The 17,487-nt window shown below is 44.6% G+C and overlaps 1 protein-coding gene across 4 annotated transcripts in view; it reads right to left on the bottom strand.

The window, feature by feature from the left end:
* Window positions 1-5,486: 5,486 nt before the first annotated feature.
* The window catches only part of SYK (spleen associated tyrosine kinase), a 107,962-nt gene continuing 95,961 nt past the window's right edge, over window positions 5,487-17,487 (bottom strand). For all 4 annotated transcript variants that reach the window (XM_086414469.1, XM_086414468.1, XM_086414467.1 and 1 more), the window contains 3 exons: window positions 12,617-12,757; window positions 11,356-11,468; window positions 5,487-8,111 (listed from right to left, as the gene is read on the bottom strand). In XM_086414469.1, the coding sequence (XP_086270595.1) occupies window positions 8,039-8,111; window positions 11,356-11,468; window positions 12,617-12,757 (327 nt within the window). In that variant the 3' untranslated portion in view covers window positions 5,487-8,038. The remainder of the gene's footprint in view (window positions 8,112-11,355; window positions 11,469-12,616; window positions 12,758-17,487) is intronic.

Consider the following 17,487-nt stretch of genomic DNA (forward strand, 5'->3'; position numbering starts at 1 on the left):
TGCATATGACCCTGAAATCCCACTCCTGGACACATATCCAGAGAAAAACATTATCTGAAAGGATACATACACCTCAGTGTTCATTTCAACACTATTTATAATAGCCCAAACATGGAAGCAACCTAAATGTCCATCAACAGAGGAATGGATAAAGTAGATGTGGTACATACATTCAATGGAATACTACTCAGCCATTAAAAAGAATGAAATAATGCCATTTTCAGCAACATGGATGGATCTAGAGATTGTCATACTGAGTGAAGAAAGTCAGAGAAGGAGAAATAGCATGTGTCATCCCTTGTGTGTGGAATCTAAAAAGAAATGATACAAACAAATTTATTTACAAAGCAAAAACAGACTCATAGACTTAGAGAACAAACTTACAATTGCCAGGGGGAAGGATGTGGGGAAGGGATAGTTAGGGAGTCTGGGATCCATGCGTACACATTGCTATACTAAAATGGATAAACAGCAAGGACCTACTATATACCACAGGGAACTCTGCTCAATGTTATGCAGCAGCCTGGATGAGAGGGGTGTTTGGGAGAGAATGAATACATGTATGTGTATGGCTGAGTCCCTTTGCTGTCCACTGAAACAATCACAACATTGTTATTCAGCTATATTCCAATAAAAAGTGAAAAGTTTTTTTTTTCTTTCTTTTTTTAAGTACAAGCAGATCTGAAAAAAAGGAAAAAGGCTGAACACCTGTTTGACACAGCTTCACACACACACTCACACAGAATCCCTGGGGAACATTACAACAGAATACAGGCCCCATGAGCCAATTTTGGACTCTGTGTTTTAAAATTATGACATACAGAAGTAGGGTTTTGGAGTAGAAGGAACTCACTGGCACTTTAAGGCGAACCCTCACCTTAAATGAGAAAGCAGACTGGGGGACATGATGACTTAGTGCCCAAGAACGAAGCATAGGAAAGATACAGAAAAATCTCATTGCAGGACATTCAGGAGCGGACATCTTACTGACTTGAATGTCCCAGACGGAACAAATGTCTAAATGTTCTGATTGCAGAGCAAATCATTTGCCATGGCTCTCTGCTGTGCTGTGCTTTAGCTGGGCAGCCCTTTTCTTGGGAGCAATCACCTCCGCTCAATTCTGTCTGTCTCGGAAGGTTGGCTTCATCTCTGAGCCAAGTGGAGTCTGCTCAGGTCCTGATGTCCTGAAACAGATTGTGTATTTAGGTCACCTTCTTTCTGTCTGGTTTTCCTGCCTTGTACATAATCGCTTGAGGTAAAGGGAGAGATAAGTGGGTTTGGCTTCATCAAGCATCCTGTTTATTTTCTTCAGGGTTGAATGTTGACAGAAGCAAGAGGAGGAGGGGGAAGGTGGCGAAATGGGGGCTTACTGGGCAGCTCATGTGCCTCTGTTCTGGTGGGTGCTGGGGGGCAGCACACTGCTATGTAAGGTTGCCCACTGGGCACCTGGGCAGGCAGAAAGCTCCCTGGCCTCCCTGGGAACACATCCAGTACCCAGAGGTCATGCTCTCCAGGGTGACTTCAGGATGAGAGATGCCACTCCTGATGTTCTCCAAGCATCACCGGGTACATCACACAATCAAAAACTGCTTCCTGCGCAGAGAATGCAGGTAACTCGCCTACTCTGGTGAAAATCATTTTCTTTCTGGCCCAAGGCCCCTGAGAAGGGCTTGAACTTACCAAAATGGTTTTCTTGATCAATAATCTTTCCTTCCTTTCCTCACCTGCTCACTGCCTATGATGCTGACGCCTCTACCCTGCCCCCATGTCAGGGAAGAAGGGACTTGAGCAGCTGTTCACAGGCCATGAGTATTTACAGCATCATCTTCCAAACAGCTTTGACAACCTTGGTGGTTTATAGAAAATTCATGATGTCATTACTTCATATGTGCTGTGGAGAATAAACAGCAGCTAGACACTGGCTCTTTACTTTTATGAATGAGAAAGAGTTGTTTGTGAACAATATTCATTTTCCACTCACTGTTCCACAGCTGAATGGTAGTCATGGAAAACTGAGTCATTCAAAGACCTCAAAGACTGCAAAGGCATCAAGTCTCATGACTCATGGCTTTGGTAAAATAACGCCTAGCTGAAAAAATAGCTCCTGGAAATGGCCTCAGTTGAGTGGCATGTGGGCTGAGAGCATCGCTTGGTCAGCGAATACCCCATAGGAGGGCAGTGACTGGCAGTGCCAGGCTGGTGAGATCACGAGTTCAAACAGGCACAGATGGGCCAAATCACAGCTCAGGATGTGCTGGCTATCCAGGTGGATGCTTGCTGGACTTGGGGTAGTGGCTCTGGGAATGTGTTCTTTCTTTCTTACATTTTTTGGCCACACTGTGTGGCATGTTGAATCTTAGTTCCCTGACCAGGGATTGAACCTGTGTCCCCTGCAGCGCAAGTGCAGAGTCTTAATCATTGGACTGCTAGGAAAGTCCATGTTCTTTCTTAATGTAGGTTAATATTGTAAAACTACAAAACAATAAGTGGTCTTAAAAAGAGTTCTATGTGATGAAACATCAAGTTATATGCCCTGCGCCCTCCTTCTGTATGAAAATGTCATCGTTTGATTTCTTTTTCTTCAAAGGAAAGAGTGATTATATGTGTCCTGGCATTGTGTGTGTGTGAATGAGACAGAGAGAGAATATGGTGTATAAATAACCCACATTTGAGAACAGGATGGGGCTAGTTTTTCAGCAATAAATACATGGTAACTGCTTCCTTGAGTTTCCCTGGTAAAGTGGTCAGTGGTAAAGAATCCACCTGCCAACACAGTAGACACGGGTTCAGTCCTTGGGTCAGGAAGACCCCCTGGAGAAAGTCATGGCAACCCACTCCAGTATTCTTGCCTGGAGAATCCCATGGACAGAGGCACTGAGGGGGCTACAGTTCATAGGGTCACACAAGAGTCGGACATGACTTAACAATTAGACAACAACAGCTTCCCTGGCTGATTTCAGGGACAGAATCACCTTCCCACAAACACACTGCATCTGCTGTAGAGATCCCTCCCTCTTGAGTGTTAAGTGTGGTGTTTCCCAGTCTGTGAGGAGCACCAGCTCCGTCTTGCTAGTAGTCCTTGAGTACAATGATGGCTCTATGGTCAAAGAAGTCAGGAAAATGATGAGCTAGAAAAAAATGTGTGAAAAGTTCTTTGCTGCGCTATTCCTTGAACCTTGGGCTAAGGGGACACTGGGATTCTTATGTGGAAATGCTCCTAGCCATGCTATTAGACCAGGGAACTGCTGCGTGCACAGCACGGCTTTGTCTCCAGACTCACATTTGTAGGGAAGACATTTGTGAGCTGTTTATTGGGCTTCTCTTTGGGTGATGGCAGGGAGAAGGAGAAGGGGTAGGGCTTGAGTGCTTGAGTGCACTTTGCCTTTGCTGGGCTTCCAGTGCCTGAAAAAGGCCATGATTGAAGAGGACTGGTTTTTCCTGAAGGTTCGGATGAATTCCATCCTGAGGCTACAAGCCAATGTCTAGAAGGAAGCAATTACTGCCTAAAGTGGGAAATGCCGGCATCGTTTGTCCTGAATTAAGATCTCATTCTGGCTCTCTCAGGTATTTTTATTTTTCTGAAAATCAGCTGTATGTTTCAGAAGCTGGGAGCCATCGCCACTCCTGGCCTTCAGTTCAGTTGGTGGGCAGTTCAGGATCACATGAGGAGTTGTCATTTCCTTCTATCAGGTGGTCACTGGGTATGTTTCTTTATAGTAATCACAGGACTTTCCATAAAGGGGGTTACTTCTCAGGCTCCTCAGTTTGGCCTGTGTGGGGGCGATGGGGAAAATGCCTTCTCTTTCTCAAGTCGACAATTTCAGTGGAACTAGTGAGTGGACAAGAAGTCACCCCAGCTTACAGGAAGGCGGCTGTTCTCTGCCAACCCCTTTCCCTTGGGCCCCAGCAACTCTCATCCTAACTGCAGCTCGGGACAGACAAAGTCTAACAGGCGCTTTTTCTGAAGTGAGAAAGTGTTTATTAACTGGTTTTGAAGTCTCTTCCTGCCTTTGGAAGGTCAAGCCACAGGTCTTAAAATCTCTTTCAGCCCAAGCTCAGTTTGGTGATAAAGCCACTTCACGTCACCGTTTCCAGTGGTCACAAACATGTGATTGCTTGGGTTCTGCTTCCTCACAGTGATCACAAACGGGATTGCTAGTTTTCTACTCTCTCCCTGAGCTTGAAGAAGTCATTTCCTGCGCCATCACTCAGCGCCACCTGCTGGCCGGCAGAATTCCCACAGTCCAGGTGCTGCGGTGACTCGGGCATTTTTAGAATATGCAGCCCCGCCCCGCGATCCCGCCTCTGCGCCTAGCACTTAAGTGTGCCAGGGCAGTCAGTGGGTAACCCTCAGCTGCAGTTTTGCACATTAGGAGGCTGAGTTTGTATGACTCCCCCAAGGTTAGTGCTGGAGACCACCTGTCATGCTCTGCTTCGGGGGCAACCCGCCAAGGGGCTGTTTGGCGGTCTGTGTTGTTCCTGTCCTGGGGCCGTCTTGACCTCAGGGCTCACCAAGGGAGAGTGAGGCCAGTCAACCCAGGTGTCCTTCAAACCTTTGCCTGCCAGGAGCCGGAGAAATTCTAGTGGGGCTGGAGGGAGGCTGGCACCCAGGAGAGACTCTGGTACTTGACCCTGGCATAGAGCATGTAGAAGAGAGATGACGAGCCACCATTATATCTCCCACGGCAGGATGTCTGCCTTACACTTGCACTGAATTCCAATGAAGTGGTCGTTTGCAATAAGGTTCAGTGTATATGTGTGGCATGTGTGTTTATGAGGTATGTTATGTGCAAGGTATGTGTCTATGTGATGGCCATGCATGTGTGTGTAACCTCCTTTAAAAACAGGGAATGGGTTTCTTTCCTTGTCACCCCCAGTGCTCCCTAAGCTATGTGTACAGAGAAAGGGAAAGTTCACACCCACAGCCCTGCTCTGGCCCCTTTTGGGATTTCTGTCTTGTCGGCCCACATCCCATTAGGGTACATTGTGAGCTGCAAGGCTCTTGCTGGGCAGACCCCTGCCTGTGAACAGAGGAGCTCAGTGGCTTAGGGCCCTCATCAATAGGCCTTTCCCTTCTGTGCATGGCAGAAACCTCCAGATCCACTCCCACCAGCCTGCAAACATCCACCATTTTAGACCATGGCTGGGGACTTAACATTGTTTTTAAGCATGCCGCACGTTGGACATGCTGTTCGACAGTGTATTTGACAGTATACCTGTCCTATTTGGGGCTTCCCAGGTGGTGCTGGTGCTAAAGAACCCACCTTTCAGTGCAGGAGGTGTAAGAGACACAGGTTTGACCCCAGGATTGGGAAGAGCCCCTAGAGGAGGAAATGGCAACCCACTCCAGTATTCTTGCCTGGGAAATCCCACTGAGAGAAAAGCCTGGCAGGCTATAGTCCATAGGGTCACAAAGAGTCGGACATGACTGAGTGACCGAGCACACCTATCACATTTTAATTACATCCATGCAACTCATCACAAAGCTCATTTAAATGTTTTATTAAAAATTACAGTTGAAAAAAAGTCCAGTGACAAAAGATTGCTCTTCTGAAATGAATGGAGAATACGACGCCCAGATGAACTGGTCAGCTGTGCTCCTTGGGAGGCTGGATGCCTGACAATCCAGCAGTCTGCCCCACATGTGAAAACCCAGGTGGGGTTCTGTAGTCATCGGTTGGGAGTAGATGTGAAGTCACCATCCAGTGGCAAAGGCAAGGCTGATACCAGCAAATTGCAGGGAAAGAACAGGTTCAAACAAAAAGCATTTATTATTTTAACCACAGAATGAATTATGTTTCTTTTACAAAAACTTTTGGTCCCACTGAGGAACAAGGTGTTCGTGGCATCAGCAGACAATTGATGCCGGCCAGGGCAATGTGTCCATCATGCTGTCCTTTTGTTCCTGTTAAACGTGGACTGAAAGGTGAAGGCACGTGGAGTGAGCCCATATCAGGGTAAAGATGCGCTCAGAACCATCAGAAGGGCAGTGTGCATGTGAAAGCCCAGCCCAGGCCAGATGCCCCAGAGGAGGCCCTAACCTTCCAAATTTTGCTCATTTACATCACAAATCCCTCTTCTACAAGGTTGCCTCTCCCTGTGTCCCCTCCTCTGTGACCCCAGGGGAAAGGAGAGTTATCCATAACACAGGACACAGTTTTCATTAGATAAGACATGGACATTGGCCACAGGGGGAATTCTACACTCAGGTCTCTCTCCACTGGGGGCGAAGCAGAGGACAGAGTGGGAGGGGGAAGCACTGGCTGCCTCCCAGGCTGGGTTTCTCTTGCCCACTAGCATTCTAGATGGCCTTCCTCCCCGGACTCCAGGGAGGGGTGAGGAGATGCTAGGCAGTGGACAATCCCACCAGAAAGAAGGAAAGAGCTCCGCACACTTATTACATGCACATCCCTTATTCCTGTATTCATGTGGCCTCAGCTCAGACACACTTTAGGGCTGAAGAAGGACCCTGGGAGTCCAGCAGTGTGTATGGATGGCCTCTTTCTTAGATGCCATCCTTGCTTTATCCACATCTTCCTCTGATAACTCTACACAGCCTGACCATCTTTATAATTTCAGTGTGCTGTGCATTGAGTATCTGCTCAGCACACAGGGATCCTCTCTTTAACACAGTGAATAAACCACGAGGTGGCACGATTCCAAAAAGCATGGGCAGGTTCTGAAAGTTTCTTAACACAAGTTCCACCAGGGGAGTCATGTCTTTGCCTGGCTAAGCTGGGGTGCTGACTGCTGCCTTTCTCTGTTCCCAGCTCCCCTGTTAGGAAGTGGGGCCTCCTCCTCTGGCCATCAGCTGGATGTAGATGCAACTGATGATGAGATGGTCTGAGTTTATGTGTCTTGACAGACCTAAGAAGGATGGCCAATTAACACCTACCTTCAAGGGCTACAGCAAACCTGATATCAATGAGCTGATGCCCTACATATGATCAAACAATAGTCAGGATTAACAAGAAGTAGGGGACTAGAAAAGATTTCCTGGGTCTTGTAGCTTCAACTGAAAATCATACTCAATGAGGCTTACTTGTGGGCAGGACAGGGTCTTTGGCTTTATTTTGAATTAATACTTGCTTCAGAAACTTATCTTTAGATGGCCTTGGCCAACAGGTTGTCCCTTACCATGAATACAGAGAAAGTCAGGGAATTCCAGCTGCGGATGAGGAAGCTTGGCTAAGCAGACAGCAGCCCGCAGCACCCTGCTGTTTGTCCTTGGTCAGACCTGAGATGATGGGCACCTTCTCCTCTACTGGATCTTTACAAAAAACCTTCTTTATTAGTCTTCAGTCAAGTACAGCCTTCTGAGAGTCTGAAGGAGAGAGGCTTTTGCGGGGAGAGTAGGCCAAGCCAATTCATTCTAACAGGCCCTGTTTTCCACGTAGACCCAAACTTTCTGCCTCAGAACACACAGAGCAAAAGCAGATTTTCCCTGAACTGGGCTACAGGCTTAGAAATAGCACTGATGCAGCCTGATTTTTGTTTGTTTTTAAGCCTCAAAGCACTTTTATTGGGGAAAGTTTTTCAGTGGCAGGACTCAGTCTCAGGACCTGTCAGAGCATGTTTTAGAGGCAGTCAAACCCCTTCTCCTCTCCTTTCCCTCCCTGGCAGGTGTCACAAGCCAAAGGCGTCCTCCAGAAATTGCAGCCAAGGTGGGCAAGAAGGCTCAGCACGCCATGGTGATGCTTGGTGTTCAAATGCAACCCAGGAGCCTGAGAACTGGAAAATGAGAAAGGAATTTGCAAACAAATCCTGCAAACAACGTGCCACATGGACAAGAAACGCACACGGATCCATAGGTTCCTTAGTCCTGCTGCCTGTCTGTCTGTCTTCCCACCGCTTCTCTGGGACGGGTTTACTTTGTGGAGGGTGTGTTCCAGGACAGGCTTTGGGGGAACAACAGTCACGGACACAGTCCACCTGAGCCGTCTCTCCCAGTGGGCAGAGGGAGATGAAGGCTCAAAATCAACGCACTAGAAAAGTCTTCCCGCAGCCGCTCATCTTCTGAAAGACGGTGTGGGAGCCTTTAGTTAACCACGTCGTAGTAGTAATTGCGCAGCCGCAGTTCCACAGCTACGAATCCAGGCCTGTTCTCCACGCTGCAAAGGGAAGAGAGGTATTACTGTTTGTTATCAATGCTTGTGAAAAAGCGCTGATCACAGCTGGGGCCTTTGCAGGCCAAGTGCGAGTGGAGTGGAAGCGCCCTCTGCTGGCTTCCTCAGGAACCCGCAGTCACAGCACACCCCTTCTCTGGGCTCAGGTGACCAGAAGTCTCTGGGGAGCAGTGTCAGGCCCACCCTAGACCCACAGAACTAACCTGCATACAACAGAGTACCCAGGTGACTCCTGTCCACGTAAGGTGGGAAAGTTTTGTACTCAGAGTCAGGATCTTTAAACCCCACTTTCAGAGATGGTCTCTTTATGATCTAGCAAAACAGAATGCATCTGAAAATACTTAGTTGATCAGTGTGCTGTAGATATACATTTAACACTTAGCTCCTAATCTTTTTAAGACAAAAATGTGGGCACAATTTAAGGTTGTGCCCCAGTAGATGGCTCTAGATTTTCTGAAAACATGCTGCTATTACACACCGTAATGTGGCAAGGTCTTACTTTTGTCACTGTTAGCAGGTGAGGCGATGGTGTATGCAAACCATGGGTAAACGTTTTTAACAATCTGCAGCCTCTAAACAAACATTTATAGGCATCTCTGTTTCCTCTAACATGGGCATACTGAACAGGATCAGCTGAAAGCAAGTATTTCTTAAAACTCTGAGAATATGTCCTTGCTTGGAAGTTATTTTATTTTGCAAGATTTTTGGCAATATTGCAAGTGGGTAAAATTGCCTAGTAAGTGACACAGAACTTGAGGTTAAACTGCATACACTGTCCACATTCAACCTTTTTGACCAACAACAGCTGCAACTTCACTTGGTTCAGTCTAGGTATGAGAGAATAGCCAGGCACCCCACATGGGGACCAAAAATCACTCACTCACTGTTGTAAGAGCAGTGGTTTCTACAGAACCAGAATGGGCTGTTCTAGCAAATGGCATCAAAATAAATGGTTGCACTCATGGTTTTCATTTGCACTTATGGTTTTCAAGAGCAAGCAATAAAGCTGCTTGAAGTATGTCATCTGTGGTCATGGTTAGAGACAAAAGCTTCCTCTGTCTCACTGTGGGAAGATGTGTCTCCAGCCACCAAGGTGTGCGCAGGAGTGGAAGTGATGGCCAAGCCTGGGATGCAGAACCACAAGTGGAAATGTGTCCACACAGAGGGAAACCTTCCCTCCTGCTACTAAGTTTCTACAACTAAAGAGCACAACCTCATCATCTTTGCCAAACAGGGTGCTCTCCTCTGACCGAATGCACAAAAACTCCCTAAGAGTCTTACTGTGAGGGTTTCATCCACCTAATAGCCTGTACTGGGTGCCGTGCTTAGTTGCTCAGTCGTGTCCGACTCTGCAGCCCCATGGACCATAGCCCGCCAGGCTCCTCTGTCCATGGGATTCTCCAGTCAAGAATACTGGACTGGATTGCTATTTCCTCCTCCAGGGGATCTTCCCGACTCAGGGATCAAACCCACGTCTCCTGCATTGCAGGCGGATTCTTTACCGTCTGATCCACCAGGGAAGCCCATGAATACTGGAGTGGGTAGCCTATCCTTTCTCCAGGGATCCCCTGACACGCCAAGCGAGCTAGTGTTGGGAAATAGGAATAAAGAATGACTCTCAGCAAAGATGCCTGGTCAGGTTTCCCATAGAATCTCTCCTTTACATTACGGGCCAGGCTGCTGCCAGGAGGCCAGGGAAACTCTGAGCTTCTGCAGAGGAGCGTGGCCAAGGGTCCTGTGTGCTTGCCGGTGTCCCGCCCACTTCTGTGTACCCGGTCTGGGGTGCTTTTGTTGCTCTGACCCTGGTGCCCAGCAGCCTCCTTCTCTTCTCATTTCCTGCACTCAAGTTCCTCAGCCTGCAGTTCTCAATTGGAACACCCCTTCCTAAAAGAGGCCAATATGGACTTGTCAATGGAAGTATAATCCCCACCCCTGGCAAATTCTGTGTGTGTGTGCCGTACTGTACTCGGTTGCTTAGTCGTGTCTGACTCTTTGCGACTGTATGGTAGTAGGGTTCGACTACTACCAGTCGAAGTAGTGTCCAACTCTATGTGCCTGTAACCCTCCAGGCTCCTCTGTCAATGGAATTCTCCAGGCAAGAATATTGGAGTGGGTTGCTATTTCCTCCTCCAGGGGATCTTCCCCACCCAGGGGTGGAAATTCTCTACTCTCACTCAAAGCTCCCTGTGGTTTGCTCTGTAGCACCATCACAATATGTAATCATGTGTTTAAGTGCTTGGTTAATTTGTTTCCTGTTCGCCCAGCCCAGAATTGTTGACTTCCATGAGGAAAGTTGCTCTTTCCCTTGGCTGACCCCGGGTCACTTTTAGATAATAAAGAGATTCTTAACTTCCATTCCCAGCTACAGTCATGGAAGATGCTTCCTGGGATGTTGCAGAATTCCAGGTTACATCTGAAAGCACTTAGAATATCCATCATCTTGGAGATGCTTCTGCAGCATCAGATGTCATACCTGAGAAGAAACCTGATCCTCAAAATATTAAATCTATTGGCAGATATATGAATTCCTCCTGATTACAGACCTGCATCTTTTCCAAGCTACAAGGGCTCTGCAGCACACTTTAGTGCCAGAGGGATGGAGACCCTGGCCCTGGGTTTCTCCACAATGCACATCCAGGCAGCCAAACCCAGGCAAGGTCAAAGGCCATGTCCCTGATTCTCAGGGGCAATGCGTTTCCCTGGCCAGCTGAGCTCCCCTGCACATCACCTGCCTACAATGTCACATGTGCTCTGCCTGGAAGGCCACTGGGGCAGACTCTAGGGCCACTGTTTCAAGTTCTGAGTCACTTTGGGGGAGTGCAACCTGAGCCAATCCATCCGTGATCATGCCTCAGGCTGAAAGGTGATCAGGAATTAGGACAGTATGACATCTCCCTGCTAAATACTTCCATCATCTTCTCTTACCAAACATGGCATGTATCCCCAGACCAGACACTTAAGAACATTTGTTTTTTATTTTGAACACCCCTTAACCCTGACTGATATCATCTACATTTAAATTTTTATACCTGGAATTAGAGTAATTGTATACTCTTTGGACTAAAGAACAGAAGTGTATGGTCCAGGAAGCAAGACCTGTTCCCGATTGTTTGAAGGGAGCCGACCCCTGATTCATGAAAAGATAGCATTTATGGTCCTTATTAGTGCCTGGCAATTCCATCGGCCTCCGGAGGATTGGGCTAAATGGCAGGAAGGGCTAGGTACTCACTCATAGGTCCAGCACAGGGTCATCAGCTCGTACATCTCTCTCGGACACCCTGGTGGGCACCCCATCCTCTCTCCTTTCTCCAGCATAGCAGAAACTTCACTGCCTTTCATTCCCTAAACCAGGCAAAACCAAGCACAGCATTCAGCAAAACAAAACAAAACAAATAGAACCCATCCTTGAAAACAAACGAAAGAGTAGATGCTGTGTGACTTCAATTATATAAAGTACAAGAAACAGAAGCACCTAACCTATGATGCCAGGAATCAGGTGGGGTGACCCTTGGGGTAAGTCTTATGCATGTAGGGGGAAAAGGGAGCTTCGGTTTCTGCTTTGAGGGGCTGGCTTTATGGGCATGTCCCAGTTATGAAATTCCATCAAGCTGTAGCCTAGGATTTGTGCACTTTTCTGTATATATATTTTGATGTGAAAAAAAAAATCTTAGAAAAGATTACTGAACTGCACATTTGCAAATGAGAGCAGCCATTATTTTTATTTCAACTCTAATGCATGTTGATTTGGGTACATGTTTAAGTAATATTCGTATTTTAAGGCAGGACAAAAAGAATTAAATATAAAATCCTTTCTGTGTGTTTTGACCTTCTCTCTCCCTCCCTAGTGGGCAGTGTGTATCTGCAGTACACATTAACCAGAGCTCCTCAAAGACAGGAGGACCTGCTTGACCACAGAGATCTATTTTCTTTCTCTCTTCTGACACTGGCAAAGTCACTTCTTTAAAAAATAGTGCTCTTTCTTGGCTCTGAGGGGGTCGTGGTGACTTGCTGCTCCCTCTGTACATGCTCACCTGGACTGTGTATCCCTAGTGAACGAGTATGTCATTTTGATGTATAATCTTTTGTCTCAAAAGATCTTATCTCTAAGACTGTGCCTTCGACTTTTAACAGGTGGAATAACTCTCAATGCCTTCTAAGAATTTGCTTCCTGGGTTATGAGCCTCAGTTTGGCTCAGATAAAATTCCCTTTTTTCCTTCTGAACTTGATAGTTCACTGAATTTTTGTTGACATATGAGTGCATATTTATGTGTATAATAGACAATGAAAAAAAACCACATATTGTCCAGATAGTTTCAAATATTTCTTTCAGTTTAGAATAAACTGAGATCACATTAGCTCTGCACTCTCAAAAGATACAGACTCAGGAAGGGTGACCAAATTTGATGTTTTTCAGGGTCCTGTAAAGATAATCTGGTGCTTATCTGTTCTGACGGCCTGATAATTAGGACACGAGGCACAAGTAACTCACCCGATATGGCTTCTGCCCGTAGGAAAATGCTTCCCACATTAACACTCCGAAGCTCCAAACATCACTCTTGCTGGAGAACTTGTAGTAGTTGATGCATTCCGGAGCATACCACTTCACAGGCCACTTTCCGTGGGTCTGGGCCTGAAAACCAGGCAAATGGAGATGTTCCATCAAGAATAAAGTGATGGACACCGTGTCTGTTCACGGCAGCAGTATTCACAACCGCCAAAGGCGTGAGCTCCCCGAGTGTCCATTGACAAGTAAACGGGTACACAAAACGGGGTATATTGATATAGCGGATGCACATCTAAGAAGGAAGGGGGTTCTGACAGATGCCATAACATAGATGAACCATGCAGTTACCTTGTGTTATGCTCAGTGAAATAAGCTGGCCAGGTCACTAAAGGACTAATACATGATTCCACACAACTGAGACCTCTGGAGTCACAGAGACAGAAAGTAGAATAACTGTTGCCTGGGGCCAGAGGAGGGGGAGAGATGGAGAGCAGCTGTTACAATGGGCACAGAGTTCCAGTTTGGGAAGATGAAAAGAATTCTGGAGAGGAGTTGTGAGCAATGTGAATGAACACTACTGAACTGTACTCTTGAAATGGTTAAGATGGTAAAAGGGTAAAATTTATGTTATGTATGCTCGTGCTAAGCTGCTTCAGTTGTGTCCGAGTCTTTGTACCCCTCAGACTGTAACCTGCCAGGCTTCTCTGTTCATAGGATTCTCCAGGCAAGAATACTGAAATGGGTTGCCATTTCTTCCTCCAGACGTTATGTGTATTTTACTGCAATTTTAAAAATCAATAAAATCATGACTCACAAAATGTCTGTGTATATATATTCTGTCTGAATCTTAAAATATGATTAAATCTTAAAGTTTTAAGGTTTAAATATGTATTTTTAAGATTCGGACTGAAGTTTTTGTATCTTCAAAGTCTCTTTCTCTCACCTCTTTGGTTGCTCACAGCTTCTTGGAGTTTGGCATGACAATGCAGGAGTCAGGCCTGAGTATTACTTAATGGTTTTTGGGCTGTTTACAATATATTTAACTATTATTGTACATTTGTCCACAGTTTTAAGTCAGCCCTGATTATTTTGGGGGAGAAGATTTCCTAGTATCATTTAAAACAAAGTTGCAAACTTTCTAATTTAAAAAAGCAAGTGGTGGTAAAAAGATCAAAATTTTGCCCAGAAAAACCCTTTCTGAGGGACATGAGGTTCAGTGTGACATGGACAAGTCTTACTACCTCCCCTGGAAGTCACTATAACCCTGGTGGCATCTCTTGGGGTGGACAGAGGGAGGCCAGCTGCCCTATGGTGGCCAGAGGGGGACAACTCAGGGATTTTAATCTGAGATCTTCTCTAAACGGCACATTGCTTATACTTTTGCCTCATTCATTTTATGCATTATTTTTAGATTTTGATTTCAGATTTTTTTGAACAATCTAGTCATGTATGTTATTTGAAGTTTATTCTGAATTTTGATTACAAGATAAACCTTTGACAAATCCTAAACATGAGGGAAAATGAGTCTCTTTCCACCACAGACTCCAAGTCTCATCAACAGAGACAGCACATTTGATTATTTTTCTTGAGTCCTTCCAGAAAAATCTATATACAAGTATAAATAAGTAATACATGCTTTTTTTGAGAGGTAATCAAGCTACAGGCATATACTTCTTATACTTTACTTTTTAATTTTTCTACTTAGCCATGTGTCATAGATATATTTCTGTCAGCACTTGCAAAGGAAGTCACTTTTAGAAGAGTTAATTGCATGCTTTCCATAAATCTGCTATGACTCATCTAGCCAGCCTCCTGCTGAGAGGTCATTAAGTTTTTTCCTGATTTTCGCTCTTACACATCACGCTAGGGTGAACATTACTGACAGTGTGTATTTGCCCTCTGTATGGAGTACTTGTAAGGAGCTGCTGGATCAAAGGGCATCTGTATTTATGGTCCTGGTGCTGCACAAGTCCATGCTGCCATGCACAGTTCTCCAGAAACCCAGCTAATTCGCTTCTGCCACTATCATCTCTCCTTAATCTTTCTTAACTTTTTAAAGTTTTTCATTTCACTTTGTTTTCTTAAAGAAATTCTTCATGTTCTCATTTTTTCACATGTGTTCAGTTTCTTTCGGCTGCTTCTCACATGGCTTTTTTTGGATACAGTGTGATGACTGAGACATGTATATACTGCAAAATATTTACAACAATAAAATTAGTTTACACATCCTTCACCTGACAAGATTACCATTTTGTTGTTGTTGTTGTTGTTGAAATGGTGAGAACATTTAAGATCCACTTTATTAGTAACTTCGAAGTTTACAATGTAGTGGACTTCCCAGGTGGCTTAGCGGTAAAGAATCCAGCTGCCAATGCAGGAGACCCAGGTGATGTGGGTTCTATTCCTGGGTCAGGAAGATCCTCTGAAGGAAATGGCAACCCATTCCAGTGTGCTTGGCTAGAGAACCGGACAGAGGAGCCTGGTGGGCTACAGTCCATGGGGTCACAAAGAGTTGGACACAACTGAGTATAAGCACATACAATGTAGTACTCTTAACTCTAGGCTTGTAGGTTAGAGCTCCAGAATTTATTTTATAACTAGAAGTTTGTACCCTTTGACCAATATCTTCTCATTTCCCCCACCTCCCAGCTCCTGGCAACCACAATCTACTCTCTGTTTCTATGACTTTGGCATTTTTTAGATTCTACCATACAAGTGAGGTCTTATAGTATTTATCTTTCGCTGACTTTTTCCACTTAGCATAATGTCCTCAAGGTATGTCTGTGTGCTGTGCTGTGCTTGGTTGCTCAGTTGTGTCCGAGTCTTTGCAACCCCATGGACTTCAGCCAGGCTCCTCTGTCCATGGGATTCTCCAGGCAAGAACACTGGAGTGGGTTGCCATGCCCTCCTCCAGGGGATCTTCCCAACCCAGGGATCGAACCCAGGTCTCCCTGGGTTCATTGCAGGTAGATTCTTTACCATCTGAGCCACCAGGGAAGTCCAAGAATACTGGACTGGGTAGCCTATCCCTTCTCCAGGGGATCTTCCCAACCCAGGAATTGAACCAGAGTCTCCTGCATTGCAGGTGGATTCTTTACCAGCTGAGCTACCAGGAAAGCCCCAAAGGTACATTGATGTTGTTTCAAATGGCAGGATTTCCTCCTATTTTATGGCTGGATATTTCCCATGTATTGTCTACAGTTTTAAGCCTACTCACACATACACACACATGCACACACTCACACACACATCACATTTTCTTTATCCATCATCTATTGATGGATAAAGATTGTTCCCATGTCTTGGCCATTGTGAATAATGCCATAATGAACATGAGAGTTAAGATATCTTTACCAGATAGTGATTTCATTGTCTTTGAATATATACTTGGAAGTGGGATTGCTGAATGGTAACAGTAGTTCTATTCTTATTTTTTGAGGAAACTCTGCATTGCTTTCCATAGTGACTGTACAAATTTATATTCCCACCAATAGTGCACAAGGGTTCCTCTTTCTCCACATCCTCAATAACATTTTCTATCTCTTATCTTTTTGGTGACAGCCATTTTAACAGGTATGAGGAGACATACGGTGGTTCTGATTTGCATTTCCCTGTTGCTTAGGGATGTTGAATACCCTTACACGTACTTGTTGGCTATTTGTATGTCTTCTTTTGTTATAGAAATATAGGAAAAATAGAATCTTTCCATTCTGGTCCTTTGCCATTTAAAAACTGGATTATATGGGTTTTTTTTGCTACCTAGCTGTATTGAGTTGTATGAGTTCCTTATATATTTCTGGTAATTACCAATTATCAGATAGATGGTTTTCAAATATTTTCTCCCATTCTCTAGGTTGACCTTTAATTCTGTTGATTGTTTCTTTTGCTATACAGAAAACTTTTTTGTTTGATATAGTCCTGCTTGTTGATTTCTGCTTTTGTTGCTTGTACTTTGGGTTTCATATCTAAAAAATCATTGCCAAGACCAGTGCTGAGGAGCTTTTTCCATATGTTTTCTTCTAGGAGTTTTATAGTTTCAAGTCTTACATTTAAATTCATTAATACACTTTGAGTTAATTTTTGTGAGTGTTATAGTCCAGGGATCCACTTTCATTCTTTTGAATGTGAATATCCAATTTTTGAAGAGTATTTTTCCCCATTGGATATCCTTGACTCTCCATATCAAATATTACTTGGCTATGTATGCGTAGGCTTATGGGCTCTTGCTTCTGTTCCATCGGATTTCATGTTTGTTTTTATGTCAGTACCACACTGTTTTGTTTACTATAGTTTGGTAGTATAGTCTAAAGTCAGGAAGCATAATGCATCCAGCTTCATTATTTCAGAGGATTGCTTTGTCTATTCAGGGTCTTTGGGGTTCCATATGAATTTTAGGATTATTTCTTCTATTTCTGTGAAAAATGGAATTCTTGTAGGGATTTGTATTGAATCTGTAGATGGCTTTGTGTAGTATGGTAATTTTAACAATATTAACTCTTTTTATCCATGAACACAGGATATCTTTCCATTTATTTGTGTATTCTTCAATTTTTCATCAATGTCTTATTTTCAGTCAGTAGATCTTTTAACTTTCTTGGCTAAATTTATTCCTAAATATCTATTGTTATGATGCAATTGCAAATGAAAGTTTTTCCTTCATGTCTTTTTCAGATAGTTCACTGTTAGTGTATAGACGTGCAATTGATTTTTGTATGTTGATTTTGTGTTTTGCTATTTTACTGAATTTGTTTATTTGTTTTCACAGCTTTTTGATGCAGTCTTTGGGTTTTCTATATACAATGTGGGGGTTAAACAATGTGGAGGTTCAGGGTGCCAACACTTTATATACTCAAAAA

The sequence above is a fragment of the Bos grunniens genome, chromosome 8 (assembly GCF_055505025.1).
Source record: "Bos grunniens cultivar Pamir isolate PY7600 chromosome 8, Bosgru_T2T1.0, whole genome shotgun sequence".
NCBI lineage: Eukaryota > Metazoa > Chordata > Mammalia > Artiodactyla > Bovidae > Bos > Bos grunniens.